This window comes from Akebia trifoliata, chromosome 15 (genome assembly GCF_017979445.1).
Source record: "Akebia trifoliata isolate Shusen 1 chromosome 15, ASM1797944v1, whole genome shotgun sequence".
Taxonomy (NCBI): domain Eukaryota; kingdom Viridiplantae; phylum Streptophyta; class Magnoliopsida; order Ranunculales; family Lardizabalaceae; genus Akebia; species Akebia trifoliata.
Window position 1 is genome coordinate 26,774,694 of NC_141389.1, and position 21,751 is coordinate 26,796,444.

The following is a 21,751-nucleotide window of genomic DNA, read 5'->3' on the forward strand; positions in this document are numbered from 1 at the left end:
GTAATAGACTTCATAAAGTGAGGTTCCATTGTAGTTGTGAGAATTTCAAGGAAGTTTTTTTTTTTTTTTAAAGGTCTGCTTGTTAAATTGTCTCTAAAATATACCAGAGAGAATGGGGCAGTCGATAGTAAAAGTACAAATCATGACACAATGTAAGGTCAAACTGATAAATCTCATCAAACTTTTACTTGTGAGCGAATAATAAGAGGACAATTTAAGATTTTGTCATATATGGGATTTGATGTTTTTGTTGTGAGTGGTGGGGACTTTTGCTTTTTTGACTTTGCTTTGTGGGGGATGGCATCAGTGCACCACAAATGGTTTTGAGGGAATCTATCCCAACTCCAATGCAATGGCATCCTGGGAAAAAGTTGTGTTCTACTATTCCTATGAAAAAAAAAACAACCAAAGAAGCGAAGTGGTTGTGATGCTCATCTCTCTTTCTCATGCTTTGATCTTAGTATCGAAAACCAACAAAAGCGTTTACTTAACAGCCAAATGACACTCTTGAAGGGCCATTATAGCTTGTCTCTACTTTTTATTAATAGTCGTGATAATATGACTTGTCAGGTGGTATTCTCAATCGACTCCGTGACATGGTTAGATTCGAGAATTGTAGATTTATATGTCTCAGGATACACAATTGCACTTCCTCATAAAAAAAGTCTATTTTCAACTAATTACATACTCATTTGCCCTCACTCCCTCACCTTTTTATAATTTTTGCCTCCCTTTCAAAGGCGGGTTTAGAGTGGGGGCACTTGACCCGATAAGAGTTTTCATATTTTATGGATTAATGTGTTATTGCGACATATTTTAACGATGGATAAAAAAATCTGTCACTATGGCCACCACAAACAAAATTTCCACTCTTAGTTGCCTTCAAAACTATTTTTTTCACTGTTAATTGTCCTTACAAATTTTTTTCTACTCTTGATTGCCCCCACATGAGCAAAATCCTAACTCCGTCCCTACTCCCCTTCAAACTTTTAAGATGACATTACCTCTTGACTTAGACCTTCTCTTATAGACTAATTAGAAAGAACCTAAATATCTCTTTCTTTGACTTCTAATAAAAAAAACCTCTTAATTTCTTTCAAAATCATATAGCTTCAATCTCTTCAATTGTACCATTTAAATTTAGTTTACCCCCATTAGAAGAAAATCCTCGCTTTGCTCTTGCATGGCAAGGAAGCAATCTACGTTTAAAAAAAAAAATTTAAACACCAAAGAGAGAAAGATTTTATTGCCACACCAACTTTTGCTAATTCCACAACAATTCATATGTAAATCACTAAAGAATTAACACATCTTGAGGGGGCATTAGCAAAAATTGGTATGGCAATAAAAGCTCAACATGATTAAATCTTGGATTGTATTTTTATTCATTTTTATCTTATGGGATTTTAGGAATAAGAATGCAAGTACATGGATTTTAAGATCTGATAGCAAGGTTATTATGTTAATTGATAATTGACTTGGTCATCGGATTACATCCATCACCAGATTGGATTTATGGGAAGACCGTCGGAACAAGGGAAAATGCTTGTATCTTATTATGTCATTCTTATCTTGAAGCTTGTCCCCTCATAGATAAGAAAACTGATAAGATTCTATCTTTCTCGAGCTTGATCATGATGAGTCTAATAAGAATAATGCTATGGAACCTCTCTCTCTCTCTTAAATGTTCGATCTTGTGGTTCTACTCATGAATATTATTATCTTTATTTTATCTATCAACTATTTGAATACATTTTTTATTAGAAGATTGAGCTCATCCGCCATATGCCGCGACGAATGATAAGGTATTTAAAAAAAATGAAAAAAAAAAAAATCATGAAATGTTTCCTTGACTTTCAACAACAGTCAACACAATTTGTGCTCAATCTTAGGTCAACATGCAATTATATATGCCCAAACTTTTGTTGCCAGCTAAAAAAAAAAATGATTTTCCTTTATAGATGAACAATGTTCATTGGAGAATAGTAGATGAACATCGTTCTTTCCTGTGCGGCATCTTCAAACAATTTCATAATAATGATTTAATAAGACAAAAATAAGTGGGTAGACAGTGTACAACTAGTGCACTTCACCCAACACACCCACACCCACACCCAACATCCCCCACAACTTCAAGCATTGCTCTTACCACTAAGACAACAGCTTTATAATTATATCACCAATGTTTTTATAAAGTGTAGGAGTAACAATGTGTGATTGGATTGATTGATCTTTTTAATCTGACTATCGAGATTTGCCCCCCCAAGGAGGCCTTCTTCGCCCTCCACCTAAGCTACGCAGGAAAGGCCCAAAGCCAATCCCAAGGAATGGTAAAGCTTCATAGTGTTTTTCTGTCCAGGTGCGAGTTGTCCACATCTTCACAAACATGTCTATTTCACTGAATCTCTTTCTGAGACAGTGCCCTCACCCAATATTGGTATCAGAAGAATCTCGAGAGGTTGGTTCAATAGCAAATTTGTACCAATAAGCAATTAATGTCCGTAGGTTGTGAGTTTGATACCCAATATCAACATTAATTCCTTAGGGGCCCTCCCTTACTTACCTGGTGCCTGTGTTGTGTGGGCGTTGCATGTGCCCCCGAACTAATCATTGGATAAGACCACGGTCTATGGACTGGCCAAAGCTAGACACACCCGATCAGCCGTTATAAAAAAATAAAATAAAATTGGTATCATAAGTGTTATAACCTTTCAACGTGGTATAATGTTCTAATCCTTTGGATTATGTCATCAACTTTAATACTAATTTATTTAATTGTTTGTAAGATGGCGATCTACGATAGCCATCGAACATCTAGATGTTAGGTCATGATCCAATGGTGTAGCTTTGACTTGAATATTTTATCAGTGCTTTGATTAGGTAAAGGTCATTTAAAGTTTAAAAAAAAAAAAAAAAAACACAAACACACACACACATTTCATCACCAAAGGCTTTTGGGTCCATCTTTGCTTCAATGGAATTTGTTGTGGAAGATTGTATCAGCAGTTCTGATAAGGTTATGATAAGTACATGCTATTTTAAAATTATTGAGAGGGAGATTAACCTTTTTCTAGATGAGTTTGGTTTGCCACACCATCTCTGTTGGTGCAACTCTCCAACCTCTTATCATTAATTTTTGGGAATTTTAGTAACACTAATAATTTTCTGACTCGAAAATTTTCACTCGGTCTCCACTTGGTCAACGTGGCAAGGACATAGAATCGTAGATCTTTTTCCTTGTGTATCCCAAAGGTCGACCGAGTGAAAAATTTCAAGTCAGAAAATCATGGCTCTTTTAGTAATACCACTAGCAAAAATTGATGATATTAAGCTTACTCCTTTGCAAAATGCAAGTTAAGGTCCACCCGCTTGACCGAAAGTCTAACATCGTGTTTTTTTTGTTGATGAATTAACGGTTAAATTTTGATTATGTAATTTAACTTTTTGAAAGGTATTTTTAATAAAATCAATCTTTTTGTTTTCGGTAATTTATCACCTAAAGGATGTTGAATTTCAGTCGAGGTAATCGTTCATGTTGCAAGGATGTAAGTCTAATATCACCAATTTTGTAGGGTATTATTAAAAATCACCTTTTTTTTTTCTTTTTCTTTTTCTTTTTCTTTTTTTGATGATTTAGAATACCCCTCTATGTTTTGGTAGATATTTGAAATCAATACCCTGTGTTTTCAAACTGATGACATGCCCTTTGAGCTTAGTCTTCTCTTACATATTAATGAAAAATGACCTAAATTCCTTCAAACCTCTAGTCAACCTTATCACCAATCCATCATTTTCAACCTCACTTTACTCCTTATAGAATATTTTCGAGGAAAATATTGTTCATAGGAAAAGAGAAAAATATTAAAATGAAAGTGTCATATGTTATCAACGCATACCAATCAAATTACGAAAAAAAAAAAAAAAAACTTATAAGTAAGACCAACTTTATTGTGCTAGCGTTGCACGTGCTCGGGGAGGGACCCATATGCCCTGGCTCATTTGGTCCCCCTAGTCAGACGTGATGGTAGTTAACCCAGTTTATAAAGCCTTTGGGTGATGGTACCGTAGACTTAGGTTCAAATCCCGTCAGCAACTAGTTACTGAACTCATTAAACTAATAATAAAAAAAAGAAAAGAAAAATTAGAATGTAGCGCTTGATGAGTAAAATCACTAGGAAAGCTAAACAATTTTATATACGCATTTGAGAAGAATGTAAAAGTAACTCTAATGCCAAGATTATAAATTATGAAAAAAATAATTTACTAAGATGATTTAGATAAATTTAAGAAATTTTGATTATAACTCCAATTAGAAGAAATATTCAAGTTGAAGATTATAAACGAAAGAGTGGAAGACCAAAAGAACGTGAATTGAGATGACGAAAGTGGACTTGAACATCTTAGAATGAAAATGGAAGAAGAAGATTCACCAGCCAGTACATCTTGAATTGGATTTTGATGCACAATTTAATCAAACCAAAATACTATCTTGATTTTGTTTATAGTTTTACCTTCTAAGAATTTTTGGGGAACTTTGGATTTGGTTTAGTATTTATAAATTTTGGGCTGGACCCCAAAATTTTTACACCAAGTTGCACCCATTACTATAGTAAAAGGGTCGTGCTACACTGACTTTGTAGGATACTGTGCTAATGTGAAAGTGCACATATAACCATAGATTTCTTTCCTTGAGATACAAGTTTAAAAATCAAAGGTTGTCTATGAATAGTCATGTCAGTGCAGTGTCAACCGAAGTCAGTCAAGCATTTTCCTTAGTGAAGTTATCTAAAAACTATTATAATATATAAGGCCTCATAATCCTAATCAAACCAACTTCGAGGTTATAATATAAATTATTGGGCCAAGATGGTCTGTACGATCTGCCCATTATCTGTGATTCAAAAAAAAAATATATTACTAAAATATTTTAAAATATAACATCAATTGTTGAGATGGCCGAGTTGGTCTAAGGCGCCAGATTAAGGTTCTGGTCCGAAAGGGCGTGGGTTCAAATCCCACTCTCAACAAAGCGGTTTTGCCAATTTGGTTAACCATATCTTTCATAATTTGGTTTTAAAATTGTGTCTTTATTTGAGGTTCAATAAAAGGCTAAAATAAGTAAAATCACAAATGTGGTTAACCATACAATCGGTACCTGTTTTGGTAAAAATAAAAAAATATCAAAATGGATATATGAATTTTTTGATAAATATTCTTAAAACATGCCTTAGAAAATAATTTTGGCCTCTTACATTTCTGTTTTCATCCTTTCATCTGTGGTTCAAATACGAATAATATAATATAAATGGTATTTTGAAGTCTTGAACAAAAATAAGTTATATTGTTTTTTAGACTATTCTAGACTCGATCGAGATAAGAGTACGGTCTGTTTGTTACGGCTTTTTAGGCTTTGAGCTGGAAAAACATGTTTGTTGGTAACATCTTCTGCTTCAACAACTTTTGTTGGAAGTCCAAAACTTCATTTTTGAGAAATCTTATTGGGTCTGCTTTCCTACAAGAGCCATTATGAGAAGTCAAGACCAAAAAAAGTATGGGGGTGTCATGATGATTTCACCCCTCTTTACTATTTTTTCATCTACTTTTGTAACAAATAAGATTCTTCTAGATGTAGTTTCCTAGACTCTGAGCTTCTATTTCTCCTTGACACAGGATCTTGAAGCAGAAGCTGGAATCTGTAACAAACATACCTTAAGTGATTCATTTTCAAAAATAGTGAATTCCCTCCTTCTGCAAAGAAACGAACTCACTGTTGAAAAGTGGTGAATTCATCATTATATAAACCTTTTTGAAATACCAAAAATGCACATATAATAATGACAAAATGAACATTAAAATAAAAAAATAAAAAATAAAAAGTCTAAATCTTTGAAATTATAATGGATTGGAAGTAATGTCTAAATCATTGAAGTTATGAGAAGTCAAGACTAAAAAAAGTATGGGGTGCCATGATGATTTCACCCCTCATTATTCTTAACTAAACAATAAAATCAATTCGACCTCTCTTTACTACTTTTTCGTCTACTTCTATAACAAACAAGATTCTCCTAGATGTAGTTTCCTAGACTCTGAGATTCTATTTCTCCTAAACACAGGATCTTGACGCAGAAGCTGGAATTTGTAACAAACATACCCTAAGTGATTCATTTTAAAAAATAGTGAATTCCCTCTTTCTGTAAAGAAAAGAACTCACTGCTGAAAAGTGGTGAATTCATCAGTATATAAACCTTTTTAAAATACTCAAAATGCATATATAATAATAACAAAATGGATACTCAAAATAAAAATTAAAAATTAAAAAGTCTAAATCTTTGAAATTATAATGGATTGGAAGTAACGTCTAAATCACTGAAGTTACGAGAAGTCAAGACCAAAAAAAGTATGGGGGTGTCATGATGATTTCACCTCTCATTCTTCTTAACTCATCGAGTAAACAACAAAATCAATTTGACCCCTCTTTACTACTTTTTCATCTACTTCTGTAACAAACAAGATTCTCCTAGATGTAGCTTCCTAGACTCTAAGCTTCTATTTCTCCTAGACAAAAGATCTTGAAGCAGAAGTTGGAATATGTAACAAACATATATATTAAGGACAAAATGGACACTCACATAAAAAGTCTAAATCTTTAAAATAATAATGGATTGGAAGTAATGTCTAAATCATTGAAGTTCTGAGCATGTCATTCTTTGTTCATCATTTGGCATCACAAATTGTTGGAATGAATCAAAATCATCTTTGAAAAACTCTATAATGTATAAGAGGCGAGGAAAATATATTTTGGGTTTATTAAAACCTTTCTTGGATATTTAGAAGAAAATCCTATACTCGATTTTGTTAAATAATTGCATCATTGAACATTTTACGATGATATTTATATGGAACCATGTCCAAACATTGAGTAAGTATGGACAACCTTATATTAATGGCAGTAGAGGACAGAGTAAAGTCATCCATTTTTTTGAAAAGGGCCAAAAGAAATATAATGATATACAAAATCTCAAAAACATTTTTTTTTCCATAAAATTTTACAATTTCCATCAAAACAAGGCAAAAAAAAAAAAAAAAAGGGACCCCATCCATGTCTCCATGAACTAATATGTTTTTTTTTTTTTCTTGAAAGATTATCTAGGTTAAAGCAGACCCAAACCAGCTACAACCTCGGATAATGCATACTACTTCTATCCTGAACAAGAATAGACAATAGATCACAAGGGAACGAATTACAATCCAAAACGTGGCAACCCAAATTATCTTGCAAATCAGTAGTCCTGTTGGCTTCTCTGTAGATGCGGGTGAAAGAAATCTCCCGAAAACTCGAAAGAAGGCTCCGAACCGACAGAATCAAATGGTGGACACTTAATGTACTAATATGATAAGAGTTCATACCTCTCCCAATACTGGGCTGGATTTTAGTGAGGCTTAAATTCTGCTAGCCCAAGTCTAATCCAGCCCAAGTCCAAACTGTTGGGCCTAAAAAACAATAAAGGATCCACATTGAATGGGAATGACTGGCCCATTAGTAGGAATTTTCGTCCCAATAACATTCTTATTTTTTCCCACTTGGATAATCTTCCGAACCATAACCTTAGATGTATCAATGGGCCAGGCCACATAGGGCCCTGGTGATAATTGTGCTTCCAAATCTTAGACCAATCCTGGCCCATCTATGGGTCAGTCCAGCCCGGACAAACAAAATACCTATGCCCAAGTTTGCAGCCCATCTGTCAGCATTCGGGCTTACTTACAACCTGTTCCAGCCTATGAGATTTCTTATATATAATATTTATAAGTCAAATGGGCCTACCAAGGATTCCTATTACTTATGGTCCAGATTGAGAATTTGGTTTAGAGTTGTGCTGGAGTGACCTCAAGCTGCAACCTCATATTGTACTTCTTGACGTGAAAGTGGATAGGAACTATAGATGTTTTTTCACTCCTATCTCGATGAAAAACATCTATGGTTTGGTTTCCATACACTTTCACGTCAAGAAGTGCAGTATGAGGTTCCATGCTGAGGTCACTTCAGCATTATTGTTTGATTTAATATAAGAGGAAATATAGAGTCGTGCTGGAGTGACCTCAAGATTGGACCTCATATCGCACACATCTTGACATGAAAGTGGATAAGGACCATAGATGCTTTTTCACTCGTATCTTGAGGAAAATCATCTATTGTTCCTATACGATGCGAGGTCCAATCTTGAGGTCATTTCAACATTATTTGGAAATATATAAGAAAATAAGTCGGGCTGAAGTGACCTCAAGATTGTACCTCATGTCACACATCCTAAAGTGACCTCAAGATCCTAACGTGAAAGTGTGTGGGAACCATATATTTATTTTGTCTCGTATCTCGATAAAAAACATCTATGATCCCGACACACTTTCACATTAGGATGTGAGATGTGAGATGTGAGATGTGAGGTGCAATCTTGAGGTCACTTCAGCATTATTCAAGTAAAGTCGATTGGATCCCAACTGAATCAGATAAAATGATCCAAACTTATGACAATTTGATCAAAATCCAAATCCAATATAATTTACATACTTTCTCATATTGTATCGGATCTAGACATAGTTGATCCAAAACCGGTCCGTTACGTTATCAAAGTGGATCCATGACGTCAGCAAAACGTAAAGCAGAGTCAGACAAGTTGTTTTCAAACACGCGCATCCCTCTCACCTACCAGAAAAAACTTTGAAGCGGCAGTCCCGCATCAAAATTTCGAAGACTCTCTCTTTTGGATTACACGTGGCATTTTGTAAGGAGGTATTCTAAATATTAAAGAAATATAAGAGTTAAAATAAATAAAATGCCACGTGTCTTATAACGAGGAGGAGGCTTCAAAATTTTGAAGTAGTCGTGAAGCTTCAAAGTCCGATTCCTCACCTACCACACCTGTTTCGTCATGCGCCTTTGCCCACCAACCCACCCAACAATTTGTCCGCACTTATAGACATCCTTCATTCTTCAATTTCTTATTTTTATTTATTTATTTATTAGTTTGTTTTACTTCTTACATAAAAAATATTGTGATAAAAATATTATAAATGAATTTTGAATAAATATAAATATTTTCTAAATAGAGATTAATTTTATTGATTTATTATATAAATACTTGTAATAAGTTATTAAATAATACCTTAAGAGAATTAGCAACAAAAGATTTATACTCTAAACTTCATAATTGCTAAAGATGATACCTCGTGATATAAATTTTTTCCAAGGGATAAAGTAGGTGGATTGAAGACAGAGCTCAACGACGTTTGTGTGCACGACTAGTGTCAAAATTGATTGTTAGAGTTGACAAGAAAATAAACATTTGTCGGGCGATCAATGTTGAATGTATAATTAAACATTTGTCGGGCGATCGATGGTCTGTGACAATGAGATAAGGAGACACGGAAAGAATTTAATGTTGTAGACATGTAACAACGATCGAAATGAAATCATATTACAACACTTGGAGTAAGGCAACTAGCGCATTTTCTTAAGGATATAAAGAATAATGATTTTCTGACTCCTCCTTTGACATACGCCCCCTCAACTCTCTTGACGCAACATGTATGTAGAACCTTAGATTTTTTTTTTCCTCAGGAAACACAACACCACGTATTTATGGGGATGTGCAATTTTGTATCTTGAGAAAAATCTTCGATTCTCTGCACATGCCACGTCAAGAGAGTATGTCAGAGAGGGGAGTTAGATTATCACGACTTGAATATAAATGCTCCAAGGGGAACATCAAGTACGTTTTATGTTTTTTTTACTAACCCTAAAACCTAGTATTCTAGGACGATCTTTTGGATGGAAGGATACATTAGCCCTATAGTGCACATATGATCAAAACTTTATCCACTATCAACACTTGTACGAGGTACAAAATTAAAATTGGTACTTTATCCATTTTCAAATTTTCACAAAAGTAGAAAGTTAATAATGTATAAAAAATCGAACAATCAAATACCAAAAATGCTTTTGCAAACATTTTTGACCTAACAACACATTTTATTATGCAGTCGCAATTCTTATAAAAATGATTCATATTTGTAAAAAGGTTTAACTTTGCTAAGTTGGTGAGATCTGAAGTGTAGAAGTTGACAGCAAAGCAGCCGTAGACTTGCCCTAATTAATTTTTGTAGAACGAGCATGAAAATGAGCTTTTTATAATCCTCACATGAGCACATTTTTTATGAGAGCTGTTACTGTCATACCAAATTATTGCAGACAGTTGGTGTGGCAACAGTAACTTTCTCGTTTAATATAAAATTCAATAATAAAAGCTTAAAACAATTAAGTTTTAAATTTTAATTAGTTGGGTACCCCCATTTACAATCCTACATTCAAACAAACAAAAAACGAAAAACTTCAATGATATATACCAACGAACATTTACGATTTCACATCAACAGCAAACATTTACCAAACAGTCTGCCTGTTTGGGATCGGATCATTAAACCATGAATAAATTCCAAGAAGAAAAATTAAATTAATAAAACTAAAATTCAGAAAAAAAAAGTTTCAAATTCTGTAAATAAAGCTGAATTTCTCTCAATCTTCACGAGAAGGAATCCATGGCGTCATGTCCATTGGATAACTTCCTAAAACCCTAAGAAACGATGTGAATTCTTGAACCTCTGCAAGTGCGTTCTGTGCCCTAACTTCCGCCATTGAAGCCTCGAAATCGATGTAAAACATGTACTCGAAATGCTTCGCTGTTCCAACATTCGCATCATCCACGAGTCGAATCGGACGATTCCTATGTGGCCTACTCTCGATCTTCGTCAAACTAATGTTTCGAAACGCAAAAGCAGATAAAACCTTAAACAACACCGAGGTTCCTTTATCGTGAGCGAAAACGATGCTAGTCTTGAAAGGACGATCCGTTCTCGGTATAATCGGCTCGCGAGCCAACATAACGAATCGAGTCACGTTACTCGAATCGTCCTGGATTCCATCCGCCAATATCTGCATACCGTACAAGTCCGCAGCTCTGGCACTCGCGATCGCACCTGTGTCACGGAGGTTATTTGCCGCAACGAACTCGGCCGCTCCAGCTGTGTCGTCAAACGCTTCGCGAGTTACATTGAGTCCGAGTTTGGTCAGAGTCAACTCGCACTGTGAGAGCGCTTGTGGATGACTTATGACACGTGTCAGATACTCCTTTCTCACTCCAGGTAAAGCGAGGAGACAGTGATGTACGGGTAGCTGAACTTCACCAACTATATGGAGACGATGACGAAGGAGAAGATCGTAATTTCGATGGATGCTTCCACCAAGCGAGTTTTCGACAGGTAAAACGGCTCGATCTGCGATCCAGAGCTCGACGGCTTGAAACGCGACTTCGAATTGATCACAAGGGATGGCTTCGCACTTAGGGTAAGCTTTACCAGCCGCGGCTTCGCTGTAGGCGCCAGGGACGCCTTGATAAGCCACGCGAAGCTGAGAACCGTGCATCGGCGGAGGAGAGAAATCTGCGATGCTTAACGGTTTGGGGAGATTATCGATGGAGACGAGATCTAAGGTTTTGTGACCATTAACGGCCGTTAAGTCAGCGTTACCGTTCTTCTCCGTTTCTTGTTGTTGAGATACGACCTTGCTAGCGAGGATGGCGCACGAGCTCTGCCAGTCGGGTCGACTGGATCCAATTCCTCCCGAATTGTTGGCCAAATCGGGGCGGTAGACGCATTGAACGATTGGGGAACGATTCCGGTAACGCGGAGTGACTCGTCTCGTTAGAGTTAAGGCTCTGGTGTCTGAAATTAGGGATTCCAGGGTTGAGCTTGGAGAAGGTGAGATTGCTTGCATGGTTGCTGGGGATATAGTAGGTATTTTAGAGGAAAAAAAATTCGAAAATTGGGAAATTAGAAGTTACGGGGAGAGAGAGAGAGAGAGAGAGAGAGAGAGAGAGAGAGAGCTTGTTGTTCGCTAAGAAGAGAACTTCAAGCTGAGGTGAAGATGGGTGTAGAGGGGTATTTAAATCAGAGGGGTTAGAGAGAGAGAGAGAGAGAGAGAGAGAGAGTGAGGGTGTCGTGTCACGTGTGGAGTAGGGAGAGGGGTGCGTCGGTCAATCCGTCACCTACCCTTCGCTTTCTTCATCTTTCTCTTATTTTCTCCTTTTGTTAAGTTTTACATCCCTGAATATTGAGGTATATTGGATATGCCTCCTCAAATAAAATCTAGGGTGGGTCCCACACATTCAAAGTATACTGCAACTTACACTATTTATAGAAAAAAAAAAAAAACCTATCTTAATTTCATTCAAATCCATGAATTTAATTCAAAATAAATATATGGACATTAAAGGATATTTGGTTCAATGTATTTTTTTTTTTTTATATGGATAAGTTGGATTTGAACCCAATACCTCAAAGTTGCTTTGCAATGTGTCAAATCAAGGTTCAATGTATCTAATATAAAATTAATACTCATCCTAATCCGAATCTTATCTTTGTGTGGGAGTAAGATGAGATCGAATTCACTAAAGATTATGTAGAAGGACTCAGATGAGATCGATGAGCTTTTAAATCACGAGATTGATCAAAGATAAGATCATCATTTATCCAGGTTGTCGATATGTGAAGGAACATCAACTTTGTTACACACAATCGAATTTTCATGCAAAGAAACCTCTTGGACAATGCACTTATGTGTGTCTTGTCGAGTATTAGATAGTTCTATTTGAGATTTTAGGAGGATGACCTAATTCAGTATTAATCATTTTTTATATGTGAATATGAATTTGGGTACGATGTTAAATTCCTCAGGTCTAGCAATGGGGGAAAGTATAACTAAGTCGAATTCAATAAATATTTCAAAATGCATGCATGGCATTAAAATTTTTTAGTATAACGTCAATGATTAATGAATGAGTCGTGATTTTTTTACTCTTTTTTTTTTCAAATGCTCTTTTATACGTTCTCTGACTTGGCAATTACAAAACCATAAATATTTTTTCTTGAGTATCCCGAAGCAAAGGATTTACAGTTTTGTGATGGCAGCATATGAAAAAAAAGAGTCAAATTATCACGACTCTTAGTAAATTAATGTTATTTGTTACTGCAACAATTTACTAACCATGGTTCTATTTTTTTCTTCTTGAAATTAATTATCACTAATTATGTAGTTCAAACACCTTGGATAGATATCTAATTTTAGCATATTCGATATTGAAGGTAAAAATGATTACCTCACCCCAATACTCTTATCTTGATGAAGAGTTTCCTTTGATTTCTGTAAAAATTATTAAATTTGGGAGGATTTCTCAAATCTAATCCCTCTGATGATCAAGTTAGAAAAAATCCAATGGGCTCAGTTAGAAAACAAGTTAAAAGTCATTTATCTGTATGTTGATTATGATATTTATAGACTCGAAGAATTTATACTCTTTTGGAAACTTTCTCGGAGAAAATCATGAGATCATCAACATCCTTCTTGAACAAAAAAACTTTATGTTTTTGTCTTTTATTAATCTCATGTTAATTTATGATTTTTTTAATAATTATTGTTTACTACTTCTATATAAGAATATAATTAGAATTAAAATATTAAAGATTGTTGGGAATTCGTTGTTTGGATTCTTCTTCTATTTTCATAATGTCTTCCTAATCATAGGGATCACTCAACTACGCTTGGCTAAGTACTTTGACTTTACCATTTGCAAATACTTTGATTGAGTCTTTTTAAGGGTTCAACTAGACTAACATGTGAGTATTTCGGCTAATACCACTCGTTTCGTTGATTTAATCTCCGACTTAAATAGTAAGATATACAATATGTCTTACTAGACTCCGACTTTTTTCATGTGTTAGTGGTCATGTAAAATTTCTCTGTTGGTCCAAGTCATTAAACATAATAATACATCCACAAATACAATCACGAGTACCTGTTTAATTAATTGCCACCAGGCTATACATACGAAACTCTACAACATACAACTCTGATTCATAATAAGACAGATGAAAGCACTCCATTTTACGTCGTCATTTTCAACCTTATTAATTCGATCATTATAGACGTCCCCACATTTTTCTCGAACGTTATTCTTTTTAGAATCTCAACAACTTTTTGAACCATTTTCATCCATTAAACCAAGGTTACTTAAACCCAACCCATGTGTATACCACCACCAACCCTTCCACAAATAAATAAATAAATCTTCTTTTATTACACGTTTGGTTTTTTCTGCTTAAACAAACAATTAAGTAACAATATGTATATATTTTTCACTTATTGAGCTTTTATGATAAAACTCAAGATTAGCTTGCATTTAGTATAAGATCTTTGTGTCCCACTATAAATTTTTTCTCCATATTAATGATTCAATAGACCATCTTTTTCATTCAAAGTGAAAAGACAAAACTGTCCCTATTGCAATAACAATATTGATGGTTGACATATACATAAATAGAAAAAGCTATCATTATAAAATAGGTATGTGATATTGCCACACCATGATATGATGATTATGCTCCCAAATTTATTATATAACAAATACATACCCACCGAGGGTTAGCTGAGATGGTAAGTAACGACTAGTTTTGCTCCCCATGTTGTTATTTCAGATCTCTATATACCCCTCCACTTAAATGTGATTATTTATATGGCCCCAAATAAATTAGTCTCACCAAAAGTGAGGATATTATTTTATTATTAAAATTTTTTTTTTTAAAATGACGAACTTTTTTTAGAATTGTGATATAAGAGCACACCAAAGAACCATTTGATTAAATTAGAACGACTAACCAATCTTTAATATTTAATAATAAAAGAGATGTTCTATTGCCACACTTACGTTTACTAACAACACCCCGAGATGTGTGATAGTTGTTGGTTGGTGATTTACATATGAATTGGGGTGTTGTTAACAAAAGAAGTTTGTGAGGCAATAGAATCTCTCTAATAAAATCTTTTATATTTGGTGAAACTAGTTTTATAAGATTTCAATAACTTTTTTAAAATAATATTATATTAAAAATAGTCAAAAGACTATTATACCCCTACATAATTTAATATGATAACTAAAGTTCAACTGCACAAAGAAGTACATTTGGTGTGAGAAGTGCCGAATCATCTACTGTTAAATGAAGGGTCCTTAGGTCAAGAAAAATTGATTCCTACGTGTATGGTTTACCAACCATGCAAATGAAAATTAGACCCAAAATGATACACGTCTCTTTTCTCTACCTAAAAATTTAGGAAAAATTGTCTGATGTGGTCTCTCTTTTTTACTTTTTTTTTTTTTTTCTTCTTTTTAATTTTTATTGTATATAAAAAAACAAAATTTTAATTTTTAGGTGGGCAAAACAAGGGCTGAGCTTGGATTCGATTTCATAGGGATTTGTTTGAAAATCGATCCCTAATCAACGGATCCTGTTCCAATTAGATTAGAAGTCACATTTGGGGCTAATCCATTACTTATTGGATTGGATATGATCAATTCAATTTGATATATAAAATATAAATTTAATATAATAAATACATTGTATATTATTTATATATTTTCTCAAATATTAATTTTCATATTTACAAATGTGTCAGCTTTTTAAGTTGGTTAAAGTCTGTGAGTGTTGATATCATGATTTGGATTTAAAATATTTTTTCACGTACCAATTGTTGATCAGTAATCTTGTTTGTCTACAACCCAAAAAAGAAAAAAAAAAAAAAGTCTTAATGACTCTATATTGTATCAAGGCATCTGAGAAACCTTTTATCTGTGCGGCACTAATCCTCAGTCACTTGACAAAATTGTGTGTGATTTTGATAATCGACGCAATAAATAATGTGGCTTACATGGCAAGGACAGTGAACCGTAGAGCTTTTTTCCTTATGTATCCCAAAGAAAAAGATCTACGATTATGTGCCCTTTCCATGTCAGTTGCATACTATTTGCCGCGTTGATTTATCACGTCTTTTTTTTTTGAAAGATTATCCGAGTTAAGACAGACCCAAACCTCTCTCTCTCTCTCTCTCCACCAAGTAATTTTTGGGATAAATTCTTGAGAATGACTCGTAAGGAGGGATTCAAACTACTCTTTCTAAGGCATAGTCTTGATCATCTCATCACTACTTTCAAGTTTTTTAATTTTTATTTTTAAGACGACTTACACGTAACCATCGTAATGGTAGAGATATTGATTTTCCAAGAAAGGTAAATTTTTATCGACCTCACACGCGTAAGGTGACAGTTTGATCTCATTGACTTATAACATAAATAAATAGATTACTTGGACAACTAAAGTAAAGGTACGTAAGATGTTGAAGCAATCTAATCAAACTCAAATGGGTAGGTGTATTGAGTTGGAGGCAACGACATCTCATAGAACTTGACAAGTATTATTCATCAAAGATGAAGTAAAAAAAAAAGAGTTCTCCCACACGACTATCATTTATTCTCGAACAATACTAAGTCTACAATCCATCAATTTCTCAAGTTGTTTTAAGAAAAGAGTAATGCTAGGGTGACATTATGATTTACTACAATTCTCACTTTTCTAACATGGAGATGCGTATATAACTATAAATACCTTTTACTCATATCTCGAGAAAACATTTTATGACTATCAGATCAACACAGTGAGAATCACAGTGAAAAACAAAGTCCCCAAAGGATTTTCCTTAAGAAAATAATGGGTTTAATTCTCACCTACCCTTATTTTTGGCTTGAATTAGATATACTATAAGTTTGACTTTCCAATGGGTATCACTATTTAATTACGTCATGAACAAAGTCACCTAACTCATTTCAACAAGAAGGAAAAATTTTTAACTTAAAGAATCCAACAACTAAATGTTTTATTAAAATGGAAAAAAGTATTGGGAGATGCTAACATCAGCATTTGTTCTAAATTTTCAGCATATTTAAAAAAAATAAAAATAAAAATAAAAATAAAAAAGATAGGTCAATAGTTTCACCACATCATCCATCAAAGACTAATTTTATGGTCAAAACCTTAAATTTCTTCATCTTTATGTATAGTTAGATTTACATAATAGAATTGAGCTTTTTGATGATCAAGAAAATTAATTTTATTGAGAATTCTTTGATGAATATTATATAGACTCCAATAAGATATTTATAATCATTACATCAACCAAGATGTATGAAAATTAATCTAATATAAATATTCTAAAAGACATGGTTGGTCCAGATATATTGCCATATAGGATGTGAACTGGCTATGACTTGCTGACCTTATGTTCGAATTTCGCATTCATGCCTCATCAATGTTAATATTCAAGTTTGATTCAAAGTGTCTTAGCATATTAATTTTTAAATTAATTTGATTTCACTATTTGGGGTTGGTGAGTTAGAAAATATTATTATCAGTGCTGTTCTAATAAGTACCTATGGATATCACGTTTAATTTAAAGATTTGAAGCATGATCAGGCTCTGACCGTTATAAATTCTTTGTCTTACTATATCTAAGATTTGTTCTCCGAAAACTTCGTTTTGAAACTCTCTTGGTTGATCAATACTTACTGGCATCGAAGCCTTATTCTTTGTTTTGGTTTGGATGTTTTGACTTGCGGACTAATTATGTGATTCTTTGAGTACAATAGTTTGCTCGATCGATTCTATACCACCCGACACATGACAATCTTCGGATCTTGTTAGTCAATGTTTGATATTTAGATTGGAACCACTAAATTAGAAAGGACGTGTGCCCATATTTCAGAGTATGCCCTTATTTTCTTACAATCTTTAATTTTTATTTTTTCTTTAAATTCCACTTTTCAATTTATTCACTTTTAATCACCAACATTAGACATTGTGCAAACAATATTTGTCAATGGGGGCATTTCTTTAAGTCTGATTGGGATTCATGACTTAGGGAGTGGGAAGGTATTAAACTAATACCAATTGCGTAGAGAGATATTTCGGTTGAAGATTCCAAAATTTTATATTTAGGATTAGAGGGCACGAGTGGCTTTCCTCGGGAGACCGAGCAATAGTTGAGAATAAACACGAACGGAGTTGGTGAATCTCCTTAGTCATGTATAAACGCAAATCATTCTTATATTAGTTACAACTCCAATATACATATATTAATAACTTCTAAATCTATATTTTAAGAACTTGAGAATTGTGTCTTACAACTCTAATTTATTGGCTCAAAATCAAATCTTATTAACTCTCATTTTTCTTAGCTGATCGAATTGGATTAGCGAAGCAAATTGCCCAATTCGAAACAATCTAGACCTCTTGATTGGATTAAGACTGGTTTAGGAAGGTTGGTTAGGGTCCAAAGTATCAACTTAGTGAACATATGTAGATGTGAACCGAAGTGGGGCCATGGGGGACCATTAGAGATGATTTGGAACTTGAAGACATGTCTCATCGAGTCTCAGTCTGCAACCAAGAAGAACCTTAAACCTTACCTAACAAAAACACATCACATCTGAGTCTTTTGGTGGTATGTTAGAATGCTTAATTAAAGATCAAAGAAAACAATATTTATTTTGAACTCTTTAGAATAATTTAAACCTAACATTCAAGACAACCTCATAAGAACATGGAGGTATTGAGATTTTCCTTAGTAATAGGAAGAGGTCAAAAAAAAAAATATGATGAAACAGAAAAGCCATCACACTTCACAATATTTTAATATTCTCACCTAAAATTTAAGACAACCATACAACATGGAACTTAATTGGAGGGGTTAAAAAAAGAAAGATAAACACAAAAGCCATCAGACTTTACCATATTATAATGTTTCCACCTAAAATTTAAGACAGTCATACAATAAGTAGGTTAATTGGAGGAGGTAAAAAAAATGTGTAAAGATTTTTTAACGCCCCACCCTGGCACACGCTCCATCACATAATCATAGATAATTTGCCTTGGGATACAGATAATCATAAACTTTTATTATGTATCTCGAGACAAATGATTTATGATTCTATGATGGGGGCTTAGGGGATGTGTGTCAGAGGGGAGTGTCATATTATCATGATTAAACAAAAATTGTTCAAACTTACAACCATCGAACCAACTGTAGTTTTAAAACACGAAAATTGATTCAACACTAGTTTGAGAGCTGCTATTGGCACCCTAACTTTTACTTATTACATCTCAATTTCTTAAATTATTTATCACGCCCTTATTAAAGATTAAACCAAAAAAAAATAAAGGGTGAATCTCCAAATCGTGCGTTGAATATGCTGATATTCCGATTCGATACATTGTTCATTTTAATTCCCAAAACATGCACATAGTACATTGTTCACTTTTTACATGTCTACAAACTCGTAAGTTCATCACTTGTAATATCTACAAATTCATAAGTTTGTCACTTTTAGAATTACAAGTTCGTAGATGCGTAAAAATGAACAGTACAGTGTACCACGTGCATGTTTCGTAAATAAGATGAACTTTGTACCAAAATCGTAATTAAAACAAAAATCGTGCATATTTTCGTAAATATCTCAAAAATAGAAATGAGAGAGTTTCACCCCAACTTTTATTTATGCTCAACCTTTCACTTATTTTCTTGGGTGAATCTCCAAATCGTGCACCGTTCATTTTAATTCCCAAAACATGCACGCGGTACATTATTGCCCATAGATTTTAATGACACACATCTCGAAAATTCTACCACGTCAATCACTTGCCATGTCATCATCCTTTTCATAACACTCCAAACTAGAAAAAAAAAAAAAAATCCAAATTGATTTGGTTTGCCTCTACTAAAATCCTAACAAAAGAATTAACCTCTTTCCTCATTCTTCGTTGTTGATGAACGTCGGTCTTGTTCTGATAACGATTAGACGATCCGAAACTTGAACTAATACCTACAGGTACTCTAACTCTATATACCCTAAATCGTATTTCCTATATGCCTTTTCCCTGATGCAATTTACATGATAGAATCTTCGAGATGTGTGTTATTGAAATCTAAGAACAATAAGATTCGTTCGTATACTTCTTTCCCAAGAATGACCGTGGGAGAGTCGGACTTTTTATTTATTGTATAGTTGGGGGATGATATTTAATTATGTGTCTTTCACACCCACATACTTAATCTAATGGTTAAAATAAGTTTCTCTTAATTTAGTAATTATATATGGTATTTTCTTAAAGGAATCCCAACCAAATATTAAAAAGAGGGTTGCCTTTGTAGAATTTTTCTTTTTACGTTGCCTTGTCGCCCACACCAAGATAATGATGTTTTACACGCTTCCCTTGATTTATAAAAATTAGAGTTGCACCTTAAAACTTTGACCTTGACAAAGTCAATAAAAGTCATTCCTTGACTCCCCTTCCTTTGCAGGCCATTTACCCCGTTATTTCCCACCAACTAACCCATGATTGTTTGACCCTCTTTTTTGTTGACTTGCTACATCCAATCAGCCTGATTAGTAATTTATAACCATTGATTTTTATCATTTTTCATCACTTTTTCCATAGGTTTTACCTTATTCACAAAAGGCTTTTTGCCCCACATTTATAAAAATAAAATCAGTAATATTTGTTGTAAAAAAGGAATTTTAAAATATAAAAATCAGTTTTCCTTTTTTTACTTTTATTTTTTGAAAAAAAATAATATTTTCTGTGTTCTGAAAATACCAAATCACTGCATCTTTGTAAATATTAAATTACAGTGTTGAATTTTTTTATTATTATATATATAATAAAAATAAAAGATGCATTTTAATCAGATATTTGCTCATTATTATACATGCCCTCTAGTAATAATTATTAATTACCAAAAATAGTTTTAAATCCGGAAAATTTCACTCGAAAAGCTAGCAAGTTAACTTAGGCAAACCAAATAAAAATATAGTAATTTTTTTACTTCACAAAATATATAATTAAATAATTTGGTCAAGTTTCACTCCTAACTCCATGCAATTTTTCAAATATGATTAAGCCAAGTTAATAGTTGACTCGACCCCCAATGGTCGGTGAACGATAAAAACTAGTGATAATGATTTGTTCCTTTAGATTATGTGTTGGGTGGCCTCGTAACTTATTTTGTTGCATTCCAGGTAATGCGATTGTAGGGATTAGTCCCATCCTAAAAGTAACTCTAACGGTAAGTTTTTAACTTTTTATCTCCATATTGGCATTTTCTTTGATTTTAGAGAAGATGTTCTTCTTGAAACCAATTTGAAGTGTAACAGTTCCCCTTCTAAACCACTATTCATATATTTAATTCACTATTCACATAATTTAAAAATTAGAAAATTACTATTGACAACCCAACTTTACTTGTTACACTCCAATTTAAATATAAAATAATAATAATAATCAACCATTGAAAATAATCAAAATTAATTTTAATATAAATTATTATTTTTTATTTGTTTAGATTTCAATTGATTGAATTTAAGATTTTATAAATATTTAATGAAAATAATTTAAAATATTGAATAATAATAATTGAAAATAAATAAGGGACAAAAATTATATTTAAAACATATTTTATTAAAAAATTGAAGTCAAGAGTGATATTTATGTAAAAAAGTGGGGATGCAATTGGTATTTACCTGTGATGAATGGTGAAACAAAAACTATCTCTAATTTTTTTGCTTCATCTCCAAAGCTAGAGATGTGAATAGTGTAATAGAGGGCTTGTCATCAATATAGAGATTGGTTGGAGATAGGTTCGGAGGTCTCTATCTCTATATTATCTCTATATTTAGAGATATAGAGATCGATTGAAGTTGCTCTAAAATAGTGAAATATAAGGCTTGTCAGATCTATAGAGACCAATTGGAACTAG

The 21,751-nt window shown here is 33.4% G+C and overlaps 1 protein-coding gene and 1 non-coding gene across 2 annotated transcripts; one reads left to right on the plus strand and one right to left on the minus strand.

Moving 5' to 3' along the window:
* Positions 1 to 4,946: 4,946 nt before the first annotated feature.
* TRNAL-AAG (transfer RNA leucine (anticodon AAG)) lies at positions 4,947 to 5,027 on the plus strand. The gene has a single exon. It is a non-coding gene; the product is annotated as a tRNA-Leu (tRNA).
* Positions 5,028 to 10,378: 5,351 nt separating this feature from the next.
* PD1 (prephenate dehydratase 1) lies at positions 10,379 to 11,947 on the minus strand. The gene has a single exon (XM_086426356.1). It carries the CDS (start codon positions 11,828 to 11,830, stop codon positions 10,574 to 10,576), a length of 1,257 nt encoding a protein of 418 aa, XP_086282482.1. The 5' UTR covers positions 11,831 to 11,947; the 3' UTR covers positions 10,379 to 10,573.
* Between the last annotated feature and the right edge of the window lie 9,804 nt (positions 11,948 to 21,751).

Coding starts and splice junctions, on each gene's coding strand:
- PD1 (XM_086426356.1), bottom strand. CDS start 11,830: ATGCAAGCAATCTCACCTTCTCCAAGCTCAACCCTGGAATCCCTAATT.